Consider the following 19,098-nt stretch of genomic DNA (forward strand, 5'->3'; position numbering starts at 1 on the left):
CTTATTTCCAGAATTAATGGGGGTCCCAGGAGAGTGGAGAGCCCCCCAAGAATTTTAAAACCCTTTTTTGAAAAAAATAAGTGCCAGAAAACCTTCCCCCCCCCGGGAAAAAAAAAAGGGTTTTCCAGGTCCCAGAGAGCCGCCGAGAACCCCCAAACAAAAGGGATCCAAAGGGGGCCCCCCCCAAGCCCCTCATCTTTAAAATCCCAGAACAAAAGACAAAGAGAGAATCTTAAAAGCAGCAGGGAAGGAGACTCAATTCCTACAAGGGAATACCCATACGACTGTCAGCTGATTTTTCAACAGAACTTTGCAGGCCAGAAGGGAATGGCAAGAAATATCCAAAGTGATGAATCCAAGAACCTCCAACCAAGATTACTTTTTCCAGCAAAGCTATCATTCAGAAGTGAAGGTCAGATAAAGAGCTTCACAGATAAGGAAAAGCTAAAGGAGTTCATCACCACTAACCCAGTATTATACGAAATGCTGAATGGTATCCTATTATACGAAATACTGAAAGGTATCCTTTAAGAAGAGGAAGAAGAAAAAGGTAAAGATACAAATTGTGAACAACAAACATGCATCTATCAACAAGTGAATCTAAGAATCAAGTGAATAAATAATCTGATGTACAGAATGAACTGGTGATTATAATGAATCAGGGACATAGAAAGGGAATGGACTGCCCTATTCTTGGGGGGGAAAGGGAAATGGGAGATTCGGGAAGAGACTGGACAAAAATCGTGCACCTATGGATGAGGACAGTGGGTGGGGAGTGAGGGCGGAGGGTGGGGCGGGAACTGGAAGGAGGGGAGTTATGGGGGGGGGGAAGAGGAACAAATGTAATCTGAACAATAAAAATTTAATAAAAAAAAGAAAAAAAAAAAAAAAAAAAAAAAAAAAGAGCGAGCTCCCAGGACGCGTCTAGGAATCTCCCCAAGAAGGAAGGGAACTTCACTGCGTCCCTTGCCCCGCCTCCCACCCTGGGCCTGGCCCAAACCAAAACGAGGGGTGGGGTGGCGAGGGGAGGGCAAGGCGCGGGCTCTTGCAGGATGGGCTTGGGCCTTCGGATCATCGGGGCGCAAAGCCTAAGTAGCAGCCGAGGGTTCTCAGCGGGCAGCGTGGCGCCACGGAGGAGCCCAGGAGGCCTGTGGGAGCGGTTCTGCCCAGGCCCCCCCTGCGGTTAGCTCCGCAGTGGTCCGGTTCGGGTGACGTGCGGAAGCTCTGCATTCTCTGCTGTTGATTGTGGCTCAGCGAGGCCCTGGTTCCGGCTGCAGCCCACCGCAGCCTTGGCGCCAGGAAGGAGCCCGGACCGCCCCTCCGCGCCCCTGGGGCTGGTCCTGGCAACGCCAGGCAGGGCTCGGCAGCATTGCCCAAAGATATGAGGGGAAAAGCCCTCACCCCTATGGTTTTCTATGGGAATTGCTGATTTGTGCAGCCATGGTCGGATTTTTTCTTTTTGCTGTGTTCGTGGGTGAGTTTTTGTTGGATTAGAAGCCGGCTTTATGTGGAAGGAGGAAAAGCGTGCCGTGGAACTTTCTACACGAATGGAAGAAAACTGTGAACCACTTGAAAAATGCAGCCTCGGAGAAAAAGAGGGTGAAGGCTTCGAGTCATTACAGGATTCCAGCTTCGAGGAGGAGTCGACAGAATCTCAAAGTTTGGAGGCAATCTGTGGAAAGCTGAACAGTTTCAAATCCGAATTTGGGGATAAAATACTCTTCCTAGAAAAAGAGTTAAAGGAAGAGGAATCCGAACAAGATGGATTGGTGGTGGATATTTCCAAAAGGATACAGTCCTTAGAAGATGAATCAAAATTACTCAAATCACAAGTAGCTGAAGCCAAAACCACCTTCAAAATATTTCAAATGAATGAAGAGCTACTTAAAATAGCCATAAAAGATACTTTGAGTGAAAGTTCCCAACTTCAGGAAAGCCAGAAACAGCTTCTACAAGAAGCTGAAGAATGGGAAGAACAAGTAAGTGAACTTAATGAACAGAAAATAACATTTGAAGACTCCAAAGTATATGCAAAACAAGTTTTATGTGACAAAGAAAACCAGATCAAATCTCTGACTGAATACTTGCTAAAGATGCGAGACTGGACTGCAGTGCTTGGAGAAGACGTCAGGGATGAGAACTTGGAATTGGAAATGAGTGATTCAGAAAATAGCGTGCTCTCAGGTAATCAACCAAAAGGAGATTTGAAGAAGCTGATTCATACTGCTAAGTTAAAGGCTTATTTGAAAACCCTAGAAGGCGAAAGAAACCAAATAAACACCCAATTAACTGAAGTAGATAAAACAAAGGGAGAGCTTATAGAGTGTATTAAAAATCTCCAGGCTGAACACACATCTTTGCAGTCAGAAAATGAACATCTTGAAAATGAGAATCAAAAGCTTCAGCACAAACTTAAAGTAATGACTGAAATGTATCAAGAAAATGAAAAGATACTTAACAGGAAGTTAACGGTAGAAGAAAATTACCGGCTAGAGAAAGAGAAAAAACGTTCTAAAGGAGATGAAAAGATCACCCATGCAACCGAAGATCTAGAGACCTATAGAAAGCGAGCCAAAGATCTTGAAGAAGAATTAGAGAAAACTATTCATTCTTATCAAGGGCAGATTATTTCCCATGAAAAAAAAGCCCATGATAATTGGTTGGCAGCTTGGACTGCTGAAAGAAATCTCAGTGATTTAAAGAAAGAAAATTTTTACCTCAGACAGAAATTAAATGAAACAGAGCTTAAATTTGAACTTTTAGAAAAAGATCTGTATGCACTTGATGCTCCAAATACAGCATTTTTCAGAGAGCATTCCCCATATGGTCTGTCACCATTGGGTCAACCGTCATCTGAAACAAGAGCTTTTCTCTCTCTTCCAACTTTGTTGGAGGGCCCACTCAGACTCTCACCTTTGCTTCCAGGGGGCAGGAGGAGAGACTTAAGAGGCCCAGGGAATCCTCATGACCATCAGATTACTAATGAAAGAGGAGAATCAAGCTCTGATAAGTTAACTCATCCTCACAGGGAACCTTCTGACACTGGGTCCCTTTCACCTCCATGGGAACAGGATCATAGGATGATAATTCCTCCATCAGGCCAACCTTATCCTGATCCAGCTCTTCCGCTACATAGGCAAGACAGATTTTATGCCAATATTGGTAGGCCATCTGGACCAGCAGAACACAGAAGTTTTAATATGCCAGATGGGTCAATGTCTTCCAAAATGGAATCCAGTGGAAATGATAGCAAAGATCATCTTGGTAATTTAAATATGCCTGATGCATCTCTCCCCACCAAAAGTAAAGTAACTGGCCCTGGCGTTGATCCTCCAATCAGAGGTTCATTGTTTCCAATGGATGCAAGGGGCCCCTACATGAGACGAGGTCCTCCTTTTCCTCTACTTCCAGGAAGCATGTATGGAGCTTCCTGTGATTATTTTCCTCCAAGGGACTTTTCTGGTCCACCACCTCCTCCGTTGGCAATGAGGAATGTCTATTCACCAAGAGCTTTTCCTCATTATCTTCTCCCAAGAGCTGGATTTTACCACCACATCCTGAAAGAAGAAGTAAGTACCCATCAGTGTCGATTCTGCCTTCAAGTGAGCCTACTACTGAATGAACAACCAGAAACACAAGAGCCTCGACAATAGTTTTGGTCTCCAAAAGTAATTTTGACTTCTTCCATTTTCAGTTTAAGTACAGCTGTTACTTAAGTGATTATACTTATGCTCAAATTGGAGCTTAATGGATACATTCTCAGGATAGTATTTTATAAATAAAGATTATTTAAATATGAATCTAATCAATTATTTCTATTTTATTTTATTCTACACAATGTAATTATTTTAATTTGATTAACAAATCCACTATCACATAAACAACAATGGGAGTTTCCTATATGTGATCTTGTAGTTGGGGATGTTTTAAATTTCAAAGGCTATGTCTTTATGCCAAGAACTGTATTTCCTATTGTTATAGACAAATGTGAAAATAACTTTATGCTTAATTAAGTAAATTTTAATTGATTTAAATATTTGCTTGGCATAGACTATAATAATAGAATCAGCTAGGTTTTTTTTCATTAAAGAAAGAAAGAGTGGAGTAGTCCTCACACAAAATCCTTTGACCTGAATGCCCTAAAAGTGGGCTTTAATGCAAGACTGGTAAATCTGAAAGTGTAGATCTTTTCCAACTAGGAACCTAAGAACAAGGGACATTTTTCAGATGTGAAAATCCAAGGGCTACTATTTTGCTGCTGTGTCCACTTGTTTACTTAAAAAAACACACACAGAACAAATATTTTTTTGAGACATGTTCAAAACTGTGGGTATGGGCAGAAGGATTTGTTGGGGTGATACAAAGGACCATGGTCCCCACCTTCACGGAGCTGACTCTTGTACATCACAGCTAACCAGTGCTACCAGCAGAACCTCATAAGGACCAAGGGCAGCAAGGTCAAAAGTGCTACATAATTACTCTCCCTTTTCCTTGTAGACCGAAACAGAAACTTCAGGGGAGAGGAGTCCTAGCTCACCCCACTCCTCAGTGCCAGATACACCAAGTGAATCTCAAGTTACAGGCTTCTCGCCAGTTTTGGAAAAAGGACCGGACTACCATTGTTGGGAAGTTCTGCACTGCTCCTTTGCCTGTCAATGACAAGTAAGCCGAGTATGCACCTACCCCAGGCACACCCATAACGACCAATCCTGACCTTCGATATGATGCTTGTTGAGGTTCGATCTCATCATAAGTGATTTGCTTCTTTGATGCATAGATGACAATAACCCAAGGCTTTCCTGGCACACTTGCAGGGCTATCTTGGGTTGGGAATGTTAGGAAGCCAAAGAGGGTGAACTCTAAATCCTCATTCCCACTTCAAAATAAGAAACCCCATTTTACCTGATCGATCTATCTATCTATCTATCTATCTATCTATCTATCTATCTATCTCTATCTTATTTGATTTCTATATAAGATTTTATTAGAATAAAGATTTCTAATTGCATTTTTCCTCCTCCTTAGTGTCCACTGGTCACATTCATGGGTGTGGATTGAGACTCCCCGTTCCCTTTACCCTGCCTCTAGCCTTTATAGTGTTAGTCCTACCATCCCGGTCCTTTGGAGGACAGGAGGCTCCTATAGTAGACAATTGTAGACCTCTTTCACCTGACATCATTAAAACACAGAGCTCTTAGTCCTCTCTCCTGACCAAAAGGAACCTGCCCTGAACATATACCTTCTTGTTGCCCTTCTCTTGCAGTAAAATGACGGTCTGCTTACCTGAGCCAGTGAACTTACAAGCAAGTGTGACTGTTTCTCGTGACCTTAAAATTATGTGTGTATAGTAAAAGCCTGGGCAGGACATATCCCTGGATTGTAGGGACGGGGGCAGGGAAGGAGGGGTTTCAACTTATTCTAGGCCACTACTACTAAGAATGAAGGAAGACTCTTGGTTATTTCCCCCATAATTTACTACCTTAGAGGGGAAAGATGGCTCAGTTTATAGAGCTATCTTTATTTGCATGCCAATTTGAAGAGCCTTATATAGATATCATTTCAGCTTTCTTACTCATACTTAAGAGCAATTACCCCATGTCCTTGTGCTCTGTACAGTAGAAACATATACAGGAAAAATGCTTTTATAAAAAATAAAACTCCATGGAATATCTGAATTATTTATTGTTTTATTGAAATGGAATTCTGTTACCAAAAATAATGTGATTTATAGTCTGTGGGATTGGAAAAACAGTAGATATTGAGTTCTCTGCGTTAAAATAGCAATTGGAAAGAGGAGCTTGGAACAAGAGAGGGGATGAAGGGTGGGGCCGAAGATGCTGCCTTTCACTCTCCTTACCATCGCCTTTTCTGGATATCTGGAAAGTTTGGGGGATCAGAGAGATCTTTGGGGAAATACAGGTAGATTTTCTTTGTGTCAGTGTTTCTTAAACTTTGATCTTTATAAATAGTCTTGTATCAGCCACAGTCTAGCAAGAAGCAGATGGTGCATTCAAATTGGGTAATTTAATAAAAGGACTATTTACAAAGGTGTTCGTGGGAAGTGGGGAAACCACGCAGGATAGTGCAGCTGCGGGGCTAGTGGCAGTGGGAGCCGCTACTCTCTCTAGGTATAAGGAGGCAAGTGGAAGGAGCACCACAACCTGGAGCCAGCATGGGCTTGGGGACCTTCAGTCAAGGGACACAGTCATCAGGCAGCAATATTGCAGGGAGGGAGCCAGGGAAACAGAGTCTCCAACCTCACTCTTCTTTCCTCCCTCATTCCTCTGCTAGGGCTCCCCATTGAGTGACTACAACTAGAAGCTAGAAGGCAAGAGGCACAGTGATGTGGCTCAGGAGGAAAAGCAGGGCAGAGAAGAGTAGAGAATGGATGGGTGGGAGTGGGGAACAGAGAGGTATGGCTCACACCTTCACCACTTTCTCCATAGCCAGGTATGACCTGGATTCTTCTAAGCTTAACGGTTTCCTTTAAATTAATTATTTAAAAAACCATTTTAATCACTTTTAAGTGAACAACAATTCAGTGGTTTTAAGCATATTCGCATTGTTGTGTAACCCTCACCATGATCCATCTCCAGAACTTTTCATCATTCCAAACTGAAACTCTACCCATTAAATAACTCTCCACTTGCCTCCACCCAGCCCATAATAACCAATATCCTACTTTCTGTCTCTACTAGAGGCCCAGTGCACGAAATCTGTGCAAATGGCTCAGCCCTTGCAGCTACTGTGGCTTGCCTCGGCCCTCACAACCCTGACTTCCGGAAAGTCATTGGGATGTCTGGTCTAATTAGCATATTACACTTTTATTATTGTAGATGCGTTCTACTATTCTAGGTACTTCATACAATATCTGTCCCTTTATGATTGGCTTTTTCATTTAGCATAATGTTTTCAATGTTTATCCTTGTTGTAGCACGTGTCAGAATTTCCTTCCTTTTTAACGGTGACTAATATGCTATGTATGCATATACCACATTTAGTTTATTGATTCATCCATCATTGGGCATATGAGTTGCTTCTACCTTTTAGCTATTGTAAATAATGTTGCTATTTATATCAGTGTGCAAATATCTGTTCAAGGCTTTTTTATATAAAAATCTACATAAATGTGCTTTGAAAGGAAACTGCTGATTTTCTGATTCACTCTCCAAAGTAAAAGCAGAGCAGTTGATATAAGCAACAGGCTATCATTGCTCCATTTGAGTCAAGTCACCTAGGTCACCAGGAGAGAGCTTTGTCCAGGCTGTAGAAAAGCAGCCAAAGGGACGGGTGATGCCATGTACTCTTAATCTAAAAATAAAAGCCAAAGTAAGAGGCAATAAGCATTTATTTGAGATCCAGAAGAATAGCTATCCAGGAAGCACTGAGTCAGGCAGAAACCAAAATAGTGTTCCAATTAGGAGATGAAGGGAAGGAGTTTTATGAAAAAAGGGAAGGGGAAAAATTACATGAACAGGAGGAAGGGATTTCCATAAATGCAGATGAGCTAACACAGTGATGCTAATTCTAAAAAATGTCCTGTAGTCATAATGTCTGCTTTCTTGTCACGTTTCCAGACAGTTGTTTGGGATATAATGTTGCTTCAGGCCCAGTCCAAAGGTTATCGTGTCCACTTTAACATTCCAAAGGTTTGAGGAATAAGATGTGCAAAGCAGTTCCTTGGATGGTAACTCCAACTCCATTTTAAAGTGGTCCCATTGCTATTGGTTTTCACCACACTCACTTACATGCTTTATTTTCTGCACAGTCCAACACAGTCAGTTTGAAAAATCTAGATGTTCCCCAATATGCAGGCTTGGAGTTCTTTTTTCAGACCCAAAACCATCTCGTTTCTTACTCTCTCCCTTTACTCACCCAGGTTCCTGGCAAGAACCTCCCAAGAGATCTCTTACCCTGAGCTATATTAGGCTTCATTTCCTGTTTACTTAGACAATGCTCAGTTTTCCCTGCTGCTTGTTGCTTCAAAGTATGTGTAAATGATGTTATGCTTCTGCGATCAAGATTGTGTCCTGTGGTGCCGATGCTAATTGCTGATACACTGAGCAGACTTGCAGTTTCTCCTTTTTGTGGTTGGGCACAGCCCTGTGTTTCTTGGCTAATACAGTCTTACTTTGAAGTGCTTTTATTTTTTAAAAAATCTTTTTAAATCCTCACCCGAGGATATTTTTTCCATTGATTTTGAGAGAGAGTGAAAGGAGGAAGGAAAGAGAGAGGGAGAATGAGGGAGAAAAAGAGAAACATTGATGTGAGAGACATACATCAATTGCTTGCCTCCTGTACACACCCTGATCCAGGCTGAGAATCGAGCCTGCAACCAAGTTATGTGCCCCTGACTGGGAATAGAACCGAAGACTCTTTTGTTTGAGGGCCCACGCTCTAACCACTGGACCACCGGCCAAGGCTTTAAAGCACTTTTAGATGATCTCACAAGTTATTTAGCTCCCCATCAGAAATTTGAGATTATCACTATAAATGATAAACCAGTTTCTCTTATCATAAATTAATCCTAAAAACAACTACAATGAGAACATAATAATAATGTTTAAACTTCTAATTAGATATTGTGGCTTGCTGAAGGCTTCATGCCGTAGGCCTGTTCTGCCCTTATAAAAAGGGAAGATTAGCAAGGATGAGAGAGGTGTCAAAAAATTTATTAATGCCCAGGACTCTCTTCTACATGTAATCCGTGGGTTGAAAATTAAAATATGAAAAGTAATTGTACCATGAGATTTAATGTTATCTAATGCTGGGTCTATGTGCTACCTTCAACCATCTTGCCTAGTGTCGGGTATACGGCCCTCACTTTCAGAAATGTGGCTGAGTAGGTGGGATGTTTGTGGGGTAAGGAAGAAGGGAAAGCTAACAAAGACCCCAGTCACTGCTTGATAACATTTATTGTATTTTTAGGAGGCCTTTTTAAAGCTTGTAACTCAGGGTTTGGATACTAGGGTTCATTTAAAGCAGCTCATTGATTTCTTCTCAATCTTGGTCTTCATATTAATTTCCCCATCGAATTCACACCAGCTTACTCTCTCTCTATATATTTAACATTATAAAAGCAATACATGCTCATTTTAACAAATCAAACTATAGACATATAGTCACCACAGCCCTGCGGTAATCAATGTTAATAGCTTGGTTTATGCCCTTCTACACATTTCTCCATTTTAATACAAATATATACATACAAAGTTGTTTTTTGTTGTGTTTTTTTTTAACAAAAATGAAATCATAGCACACGTATTACTCCACACTTTTCCTTTGTTACATAACAATATATTATGAACATCTCTCCTGGTACTATAATACATAAGTCTAGTTTTTCACTGGGTATTTAATATTCCATAGTACAGATATGCTATAATTTGGCCAACCATTTTTTTTGTGGTGCATATTAAGGTTGCTTTCATTTTTTTTTAACTACAAATGATGCTGCAATAAATATTTTTGTATACCCTCATATCAGTGTCTTCATTTCTTTCTTTTTTTTTTTTCAATGCCTTCATTTCTATGTGGTAGGTATCTTTGGTGAGAATTACTAGGTCAACAAATATATTAAAAGGATAGTAATGCACCCTGGCTGGGTAGCTCAGTTGGTTAGAGTATCCTTCTGATCCGCCAAGGTTGCGGGTTCAATCCCTGGTCAGGTCACATACAAGAATCAACAAATGCATAAATAGCCCAGTTGGCATGGCTCAATGGTTAAGTATTTACCTCTGAACCAGGAGGTCACAGTTCGATTCCCGGTCAGGGCACATGCCTGGGTTGCAGGCTCAATCCCCAGTGTGGGGCGTGCAGGTGGCAACCAATCAATGATTCTCTCTCATCATCGATGTTTCTATCTATTTCTTCCTCTCCCTTCCTCTCTGATATAAAACAAACAAAACAAAAAACAACAACAAATGCATAAATAACTGGAACAACAAATCGATGTTTAGAAAAAAAAAGGTTAGTAATGCTGTAGATTACTTTCCAAAAATGCCATACAGATTCACATACACTCTGACAGTGGTTGAAAGAAATTGTTTCATTGCAATTATTTATTCCAGTATTATTCTCTCTAAGACAAATAACACAAATCCCCAAATCTCTCCTCTGGAGTTACCATGTGACGTTCAGTTGATTCCAAGTTGGCTGACCAGTTACCCACTTGTGAAACTGGGATGTCTCTCTTTCCTTCAGAATTATAGGGGTCTAAGATTTTAGTACCTTTTAAAACTGGGCATTCAGTCAGACACAGGAGTCTTTAGAGCACTGAAACTCCCTATGGGTGAGCTATGATGAACTTTTAAAAATAAAGTCTTATTGTTTTGAGTTTTTTGTTGTTTTTTTTTTTTTAGAATATATTTTTATTGATTTCAGAGAGGAAGGAAGAGGGAGAGAGAGAAACGTCAATGATGAGAGAGAAACGTCAATGATGAGAGAGAATCATTGATTGGCTGCCTCTTGCATGCCCCACACTGGGGATTGAGCCTGCAACCTGGGCATGGGCTTTGACCAGGAATTGAACTGTGACCTCCTGGTTCATAGGTTGAAGCTCAACCGTTGAGCCCTGCTGGCCATGCTTATTGTTTTTTATGATTGTAAAATTCCACTCATCTAAAAAACTTCAGCCAATCCAGAGAGTTATAAAAGAGAACGTGATAGCTAAAGCTTCCTGAGCATTTAGCATGTGCCAGGTATATAAATTATCTTATGTAATTCAACAATTGCATGTATGACCTCATTTTACATGTGAGAAAACTGAGGGACAGGGAAATTAAGCAACTTGCCCATGGTCACACAGCTAGCAATGGGTGAAATCAGAGTTCACACTAAGCCACATGACTCTGGAATCTAGGCTCTAACCTCCATCTATATATGTAAAACCCTAATATGCAAATAGACTGAAAGGCGGAACAACCGAACAACTGAACAACCGGGCGCTATGACATGTGCTGACCACCCAGGGACATGCATAGAACACAATGGGTATCGGCAGCAGGCAGCAGAGTGTGGTACATGGAGGGCATCAGCTGCAGCAGGATGATGGAGCGGGTGAACAAGAGCACCAGACCAAGGCAGAGCGCCAGTTGCTGACATCGAGGTGAGCCTCTGGTGGTTACTTAAAATTCTTTGCTCCCTCCTGCGTGCCATGGTCCCACCAGGTGCTCACACCTGCTGCTGGCGCCTGGCGCTGGCCCCGATCGCTTGGCGCTGTCAGCGGGTGTGAGCAGCAGCTACCAGCCCCAATCACCCCTCAGGGCTTCTCCACCTCCTCCTGCTCCTGTCAGCTGGTGCCAGCAGGGCCAGTGCCATGAGCGCATGGGAGCGGTGGCGGGAGTGTGGCTGCCAAAAAATGGGACCAGGGGCTGTGGTGGGAGGGGTCGGGCAGGGACATGGAGGATGGGCCAAAACCCACCCCTGTGCCCACTGCAGCCTCATGGCCCACAGTTCCTTTCAAGGTGCACGAATTTGTGCACTGGGCCCCTAGTATTATATAAATTAGCCTGCTTGAGTTGGTTTCTAGTATTAGCTGTCTTAACAAAAATGTCTTACCAGATCTTCTCAGTCTGGCCCCACTCTATCTAACTAAAAGTTTCCCCAATGTGCTGAAGCCAGTATGTTCTGCTAAATTACACTGTGAACAATGCCAGCCCTATGCCCTTGCACCTGCTGCCTGCACCACCCCCTTTCAGATCCTACCAGTCATTCAAGCTCTCTCTTGCAGGAAGTCTGACCAACCATATGTCATTTATTCCGTTTCTATGCTGCCTTGCAATGGTGGTTAATAGCTTATTGCATGTCTGTCAGGCTTCTATGATGAGATTGTAAGATCCTTAAATTTAGGCAGGGACCGTGTTTTCTCATTCTCTATGTCTTCTATGTTGTAAGCATGCAATAAAAGCTCCTGCATTGAAGTAAAGACAGTGTCCTAATGATGTAGACACCGGCAAGGAGAGAAGGTCAGGCACAGAGAGGCTTAACTCTAAAGGAGGGGTTGGTGTCCTTTCATAAGTGTCAGGAATGGTCTTCACTTATTCATCTTGTTTTAACATTTGACCTGTCAGCATTGCATTGTAACCTTAAAAAATCTCCACAGGAGGAACCTCTGGTTGTATATAAAAGAGATGACATTGAAACATAAATCTTCCCAAACTGCTAAATTCTCATCTATCCCTTGATCTCCTTGTTGAATGGTCCTAAATGACATTCTAAAAGTGACATACTGCTCCCCCCAGTCTTTAACATATCTCTAACCTCACTCTTGGGCACACTCAGGCCCTGGGATGACTGTCACAGCCCTGCCTCTACCCAGAGAAAGTTGGCTTCTTCCACTTAGAGGCGAACTCAGAGGTGATTCAACCATCCAGTCTTGAGTCTTTCCATGCCCCCATGCGGGTCAAGAAATCCTCTCTGACCTCAGTATTCACTCTCTCATTTATGAAACTATACTGTTTTCTTTAGGTAGCCATTCAGTGTCCTCACAACAGCCAACACTCAATCCATCCAAAATGAAATCAGCATCCCCCAAAGCTGTTCTTCCTCTCCTTAGATAGCCACCACCATCATCCAATATCCAGGCTTGAAGCCAAGTCATCTTTGACACAGACATCATTGTGCTTAAAAGAAAGCAAGAAAGCAAAACGAGAGAGAGAGAGAGAGAGAGAGAGAGAGAGAAAGATCATTTTCCTCCCTCTCAATACCCAATTTACACGCAGATACTCTGTCTCTCAGTTTCTTCAAAATGTGTCTATATTGGTACCTTCTGTCTATTGCCTTGGATTCCTAGTAAGGTCCTGGATTTGGCACAAACCTCTGAATTGGTCTCTTTTTCCCAACTTCTTTCCACTCCAGTCCACTCGGTTTACCTGCGCCAGATAATTCTTTCTACAAACTCTTTAATGTATCATTTTCTCACTAACATTGTCACTGGATTCTCCTGATATCCTTAGAACAAGGGCTTTCTTAACCTGGAATTCAGGAATTTCTGTGTCTAGACTCTAGATCCTTGTCTTTCTTCCTGGATTTCTCTCTTACTCTTTCCCTAAAGAAATTCTTAGCCCCTACTAGGTTGATCTACTATAATAATCATTACTGTGTTCTTTAAGTGAATTCCTGCTGCTGCCTTGAAGCTCTGGGTCTCTACCCAGGCCTAAGCCAGGAGACAGGTTTTTGTTTTGTTTTATATATGTTTTTATTGATTTCAGAGAGGAAGAAAGAGGGAGAGGGAGAGAGAGAGAAACATCAATGATAAGAGAGAATCATTGATCAGCTGCCTCCTGCACACCCCCCACTGGGGATCGAGCCCACAACCTGGGCATGTGCCCTAACCTGGACTCAAACTGTGACCTCCTGGTTCTTGGATCAGTGCTCAACCACTGAGCCACACCAGCCAGGCAGATTCTTATTTTGGACAGAACTGAAGGGTGGAGATGTTACAGAATTTACCAGGCGACCAGAAAACACACAACCGGTACTCAGAAGATTCATTCAGGAAAAACCCTTTATTTGCAGATGCACTAGTGCGGTGACTCAGCGGAGTCGGTTTCCAAAGCCTGAGTGATGACTATGGATGAAGCTTTCCCTTTATACCCTTAGTTTCTTTGTCCCCCAAATATGGATCAGGCTTCTGGACTTTTCGCGGGCTTTGCAGCCCCCCGTGAGTTGGGACGGGGGAGGTGAGATTACACTCAGAGGCTTGGCCTGTCTGGTACCAGTGCTGCCAACCCCCTCTGGGGGTTGTATATGGTTCGTGGTTTAGGGCCTCTGTAAAATGGGAGTATTCCAGGAAACAGGCTCTGCAAGGCAGGGGCAGGCATCGCAGATGAGAATGGAGTTAATTATCATCAAGCAAGAGTGTGTGTCAGAATGCAGGTTACTGGCACGGATTCAGATAGCTACCCCCCTCCCCGCAATGTCTTATTTTCCCTTTCAGAGAGGTGGAAAGAGATCTAGATAAATATGCTGGGAAAGGCACCCCAATATGTGAACATTCCTCTTTGTGGCACTTAGGTCAGGCTGACTCAACTAAAAATGCCCCTTCTCCCTCACAGTTACCAGTCCTCTCAACTATAAACACTCAGTCCTCTGGATTTGGACTTGAAACTCAATCCAGCCCAACCTCAAGAACACTTCCTGTGACTCTCAACCTAGGGTTAAATTTAGAAGCTGTCCTCTGCTATATTTCTTATCTGGAAAGTATGGGAAAATGGGTAAAACTGGAGACAAGCAATCACAAAACCAGAATGTTCATTCATTCATTCATTCATTCATTCAGCAAACCTTTATTGTAAGCCCACTATGTGCCAGGCACTAATCTGAAGGCAGTCCTCTAAATATCAACTACAATGTATTAAATGATTACTATGGGTCAAGCGTGGTTTTAAGTGCTTTAGCATATGTGTATATTCATTGAATTCTCACCGAAAAACATATGAGAAAGGTTCTTTTCTTATTGCCATTTTACATACGAACAAGCTGAGGTGCTGGGCAATTAAGTAACTAGTCAATGAATGACACAAAGCTAAGGGACAAGGCGGAAATTTGAACCCAGGTAGTCTAGCTCCAGAGGTTTGTATTCTTAATCCCATACTATGTTGACGGAGAATCCTAACCCCATGTCTACTTATGTCACCCCCATCTCCTTTTTTAAAAACTTAATTTAACACACAATACTTGGTAAAGTGTCTGTCCAGGTGCCAGGTGCTGAGAATGCAAATACAAATAAGACAGGAAGAACTATGTCTTCAGAAGCTCACACGTTAGTAGGCAAATACTAAAAAGAGCGACTAGGGATATAATGATCAGCATAATTTGATGAACAAGAATAGATCCAAAGACAAATGGTAGGGGAGGGGGGTGGTTAGAGAACAACCAAAGGACTTGTACACATGCATATTAGCATAACCAATGGACATAGACACTGGGGTGGTGGGGGCTTGATGGGGGTGGGGCGGTCAATTGGGGAAAGAGGAGACTTATGTAAAACTTTAGACAATTAAAAAAAAAAGATTAAAAAAATAAAAAGAGCTACTGTGTGTCAACGTTGGTGGTTTATAATTTACTTAAAGCACCGCAGCATACACAGTGGGATAAATGAGTTATCTTCTAGGAATGTTTGATCAACTATCCGAATTAGAGATAAGTACCCTCGGAGCAGTCATCTAACATTTCATCAAAAGTTCACAGTCCAGAGGTAGCTCCTATGATCACTTCAATCCTCTTCAAGTCCCCATGTCCTCACCTCAGCCCTCAGAGTCCCTGGGAAGCTTTACAACTACTGACCTAAGGCCAGGGCCCCCAGAAATTCAGTTTTAATGGCTTTGCTGTGGGCCCAGTTTTATTACTATATGTAAAATAATATGTGTAATATATAAATGCTTATATAAATATATAAAATACATGAAACATATTTTACATATCTAGTTTTTACTTTTTTATTATGGAGCATTTTAAACGCATACAAAATTAGAAAGATGAAACTCCAGGTATCCGTCATCCGCCTTCAACAATGATCAGTTCTCACGGCTGTCTTGTTTTGTCTATGGTGTTTGGCAGTGGTATTTTTTAAAAATTTCCCAGGTAATTTTAGCATGCAGGCAGGCTTGAGAATCACTGCTCGAAAGAAATAGTTACAGTGGGATCGCTGCAAACACAGAGGTATGTACCTAACCTGGGGGAAGCAGAGAGAGGGAATGACAAACTCTGACCACGGAGGGAAAAGGGGAGGATTTCCATGGCCCCTCCCTGGATCCCATGCCGGAAGCTGGAATCCTGTACGGGGAGGGGATGGCGGGGGGAGGGAAAGGCCTTCTTAAATATATATATGCACACACATTGTGGAACCTCGGTTCTCAAACTTAATTCGCTCAGAAGGCTGTTTGAGAAGCGATTTGTCAAAAAACGGAATCATTTTTTCCCATTAGAAATAATGTAAATTGTGAGTGTGAGAACAAGAAAAAAAAAGGGGGGAGGGCTTTCTTTTTCTTTGCTGTGGCCTTTCACAATTTATGAGAAGCACCTGGTAAGTAAACCCCAAGATTGTTAGCAACTCTGGTTCAAACAGCCCTTCTATTCAAACTGCAAGACAAGTTACTCTCAAGGCTAAGCTCTTGCATACCCTATCTCCTTTCGGATTTAATATTCTGGTTAGTAGAAGGGCTCTATCCCTCCCTTTCAAGCCTACCCTGCCCTCCCTTTTTTGAACCCTTTGTAACTTTCACGCTAAGAATGTTTTACAGGCTTGTAAAAATGTTGATAAAGACACCTCCCTAGGACATCTGCCCAGACTAAAAACAGCAAACTTTCCAAGGACAAGCACTCTGATGTCTGCTCAGTTTCAGCCCCCAAGTCCCCTCCTTTCTAACAACAGCAGCCATTACCCTTTAAAAGACAGGGCCAAAGTTTATTTCTTTGCCTTTGCAATGATTAGAATGCACAGCCCTTTCCCTTCGGGGAAAGTAAAATAAAATTCCTCTCTGCATGTATCTCTTCTTTTAGTTGTGAATTCTTTCACAGCCTGCGTCACCGGCCCAAACACCTGATATACATTTAATTAATTTGTTCCAGGCTTCCAAATGATTCCGTTTTAACCTTTCTTATATACAGTACATGTCGAATGTACTGTTTAATCTACTGTGTTGTTTTTTTGTTTGTTTGTTTGTTTTCTTGAATTTATCGAACCGCCCCTTATCAGCTTTAAATGAATCAGTTCAGCACTCAGTCCAGGGCTCTCTTTCAGGAGGTCAGGTGTGGCGTCTTTGCTTTTTCACATATCACTGCCTCTGAAAGACTAACTACTTTCCGTTTGTCTAAATCAACAACAGTTTTTCTATTTCTTCAGTTTCCTGTGATCGTTGTTTCCTTCACAGCCGTGGCCACATTAGCACTCTTGATGGCCTGTTTATGTTTTAAAATTGTGCTGATCATCCATTTTGCCAGCAACAAAGGCAAAGAAAAAAAAAATCACCAAAATACTCTCAGCACAATTTCCTAAGACGTTAACAACAGTGAGGTTTAGTGCTAAACTGACTCCCATTCTCTCCTATGTTGGTGGCCTGAGAGCTGCTTTTTGTCATGCCGACTGTATTTATTTAGTTGCATTAAAGTGGGGTTTACAAGGTTGGATTAAGTGACAGTATAAGTGCGCGGGTTTTTAAAAAATATGTTTCTGTTTGTGATGAAGATAATACAGATGTTAACATAATTTAGAAACGGGAGGGGGAAAGGAGAAGAAAAATAGGAGGTACATGATGAAGAATAATAAGGAATCAGTTACAAGAAACAAAATTCAGGGTAAAGAGAAGAAACCGAGTTGGAGAAAGGTGGAGTGGCCAGTGCTTTCCTCTCAGACACGTTAGGGAGGAGCAGGGTGGGAAGGCCCAGCTGCCCACGGGCAAGAGTTGGCACAGGGAACATCCGGCCTGAGCTCTGTGGCAGGACCTGGAGAACCCAGACAGAAAGAACCTCATTCCTCAATCACATGAGTGTGAAAAAGAAAGTGTTCTGGCTTGAATGGCAGCGGGAGGGGGGGGGGGGGGCGCAGAGGAAAAAGAAAACTGGAAAGGGAAAAGGAAAATTCCAAGGGTTAAGCTCACCCACATTGAGCAGCTGAGTTTAACAAAGATCTAACAATTATCAACTAAATGCCAGGCACACGGCACAGTGTGAGGTGCTGGGACCACAGCGTTAAGAATCTGTCCAGCCCACAGTGCCAAGAGGATGCCTAGAGAGGGTGGTGACAGCGGGGGGGAGGTGGTCTCGAGGACTCTGGGAGGACCGAAGGGGACAGGTTAATGCTGACAGGGTTGGGGTAGATGGCAGGGAGAGTGTGGAAGGAGGTGGCCAGTTGTACTAGCCTTGAGGGATGAGTAGGATTCAGGGCAAAGGGCCAAGAAGTAGAGGGCAGGACCTGGCCAGGTAGCTAGAGCATCCTCCTGATACTCCAAGGTGGCAGGTTCGATCTCCCATCAGGTCACATACAAGAAGCAACCAATGAATGCATAATCAATCTCTCTCTCTCTCTCTCTCTCTCTCTCTCTCAAAATCAATTTAAAAAAAAAGAGTAGAGGGCAAGTCCAGGCTATTGAGTATCTGCCAGTGGCAGCTGGCGATTGGAAATCATGTGCTATGCAAATGAGGACTCTTGGGAAGGATCACGTCAGAGAAGTGAACTAAAAGTGAACTAAAATCTCATGATTTCCAGGGAATTTCTGACCATGGAACATGGGTTGATATACAAGTTCAATGACAAGTAAAAGTAAAACTTTCTTTTCCTTTTTTTAGAGCACTCACATTTCTTCAGCTATCAAGATCTGTGGTGGTGTTGACCACATTTCTCTGTTGGTTAGAGCATTGTCTCGACAGGCCCAGGTTGCAAAGTTGATCTCTGGTCAGGACGCATACAGGAAGCAACCAATGGATGCATAAATAAGTGAAATAAGAAATCAATCTCTCTCTCTCAAATCAATAAATTAAAAAACATTTTTAAAAAACCTATTTGTGGGGGAATCTACAGGAAACTAGGGTGTCAAGAATATAAAGGGATGCCCTGGGTGGGTGGCTTAGTTGGTTGGGGCACTGACCCATACACCAAAATGTTGCAGGTTCGATCCCGGTTTGGACGTGCACAGGAGGCAACTGATGTTTCTCTCACATCAGTGTTTTTTTCTCTCTCTCTCCCCTCCCCTCTCTCTCTAAAATTCAATAAAAATATACCGTTGGGTGAGAATTTTTTAAAATAAGAACATAAAGGGAAGCAGATACAGACTATTAAGACTCCCCTGCCAGGCACTTCTCCCCAGGGTCTCTACTACGCATCTGCCTCTGTGTGCCCATTGCCACCATGTGCTGGCCTTTGGTACCTCACAGCCCCGCTGACCATTTCAGTGGTCTCAACTGTTTTCATGGCTTTGTTCTCTCTACTCAAGCCCTTCAACACAGGCATATTTATGCCAGGCTCTGTGGTCTGCACGGAACACAGGCTCCCTCGGCGCTGCTCTGAGTGCCCCGTTTCCCCATTCACTCCCACTGCCTTTCGATCAGAGCTCGGAGTCCCCCGCTGGTCACTAGAACCTTAGTTCTCTTCTCGTCCAG

The 19,098-nt window shown here is 42.6% G+C and overlaps 2 protein-coding genes across 3 annotated transcripts in view; both read left to right on the forward strand.

Annotated features, from left to right (window-relative positions):
- The window catches only part of LOC102441524 (endoplasmic reticulum export factor CTAGE5-like), a 4,585-nt gene extending 932 nt beyond the window's left edge, over positions 1-3,653 (forward strand). The window contains 3 exon segments of the mRNA XM_023755800.1: positions 1,255-1,469; positions 1,471-1,509; positions 1,511-3,653. Coding sequence (XP_023611568.1) covers positions 1,255-1,469; positions 1,471-1,509; positions 1,511-3,653 — 2,397 coding nt within the window.
- PLA1A (phospholipase A1 member A) overlaps positions 1-5,656 on the forward strand; it is a 41,751-nt gene extending 36,095 nt beyond the window's left edge. The window contains exons 10-11 of one of the 2 annotated variants that reach the window (XM_006090911.3): positions 4,498-4,662; positions 5,264-5,656. In XM_006090911.3, the coding sequence (XP_006090973.1) occupies positions 4,498-4,662; positions 5,264-5,348 (250 nt within the window). In that variant the 3' untranslated portion in view covers positions 5,349-5,656. Of the gene's footprint in view, positions 1-4,497; positions 4,663-5,263 lie in introns of those variants that run through there. The other variant, XM_006090913.3, reaches the window with a different exon arrangement.
- The last annotated feature ends 13,442 nt before the right edge of the window (positions 5,657-19,098 follow it).

Source organism: Myotis lucifugus, unplaced genomic scaffold, assembly GCF_000147115.1.
Source record: "Myotis lucifugus unplaced genomic scaffold, Myoluc2.0 scaffold_84, whole genome shotgun sequence".
In the NCBI taxonomy this organism is placed as follows: Eukaryota; Metazoa; Chordata; class Mammalia; order Chiroptera; family Vespertilionidae; genus Myotis; species Myotis lucifugus.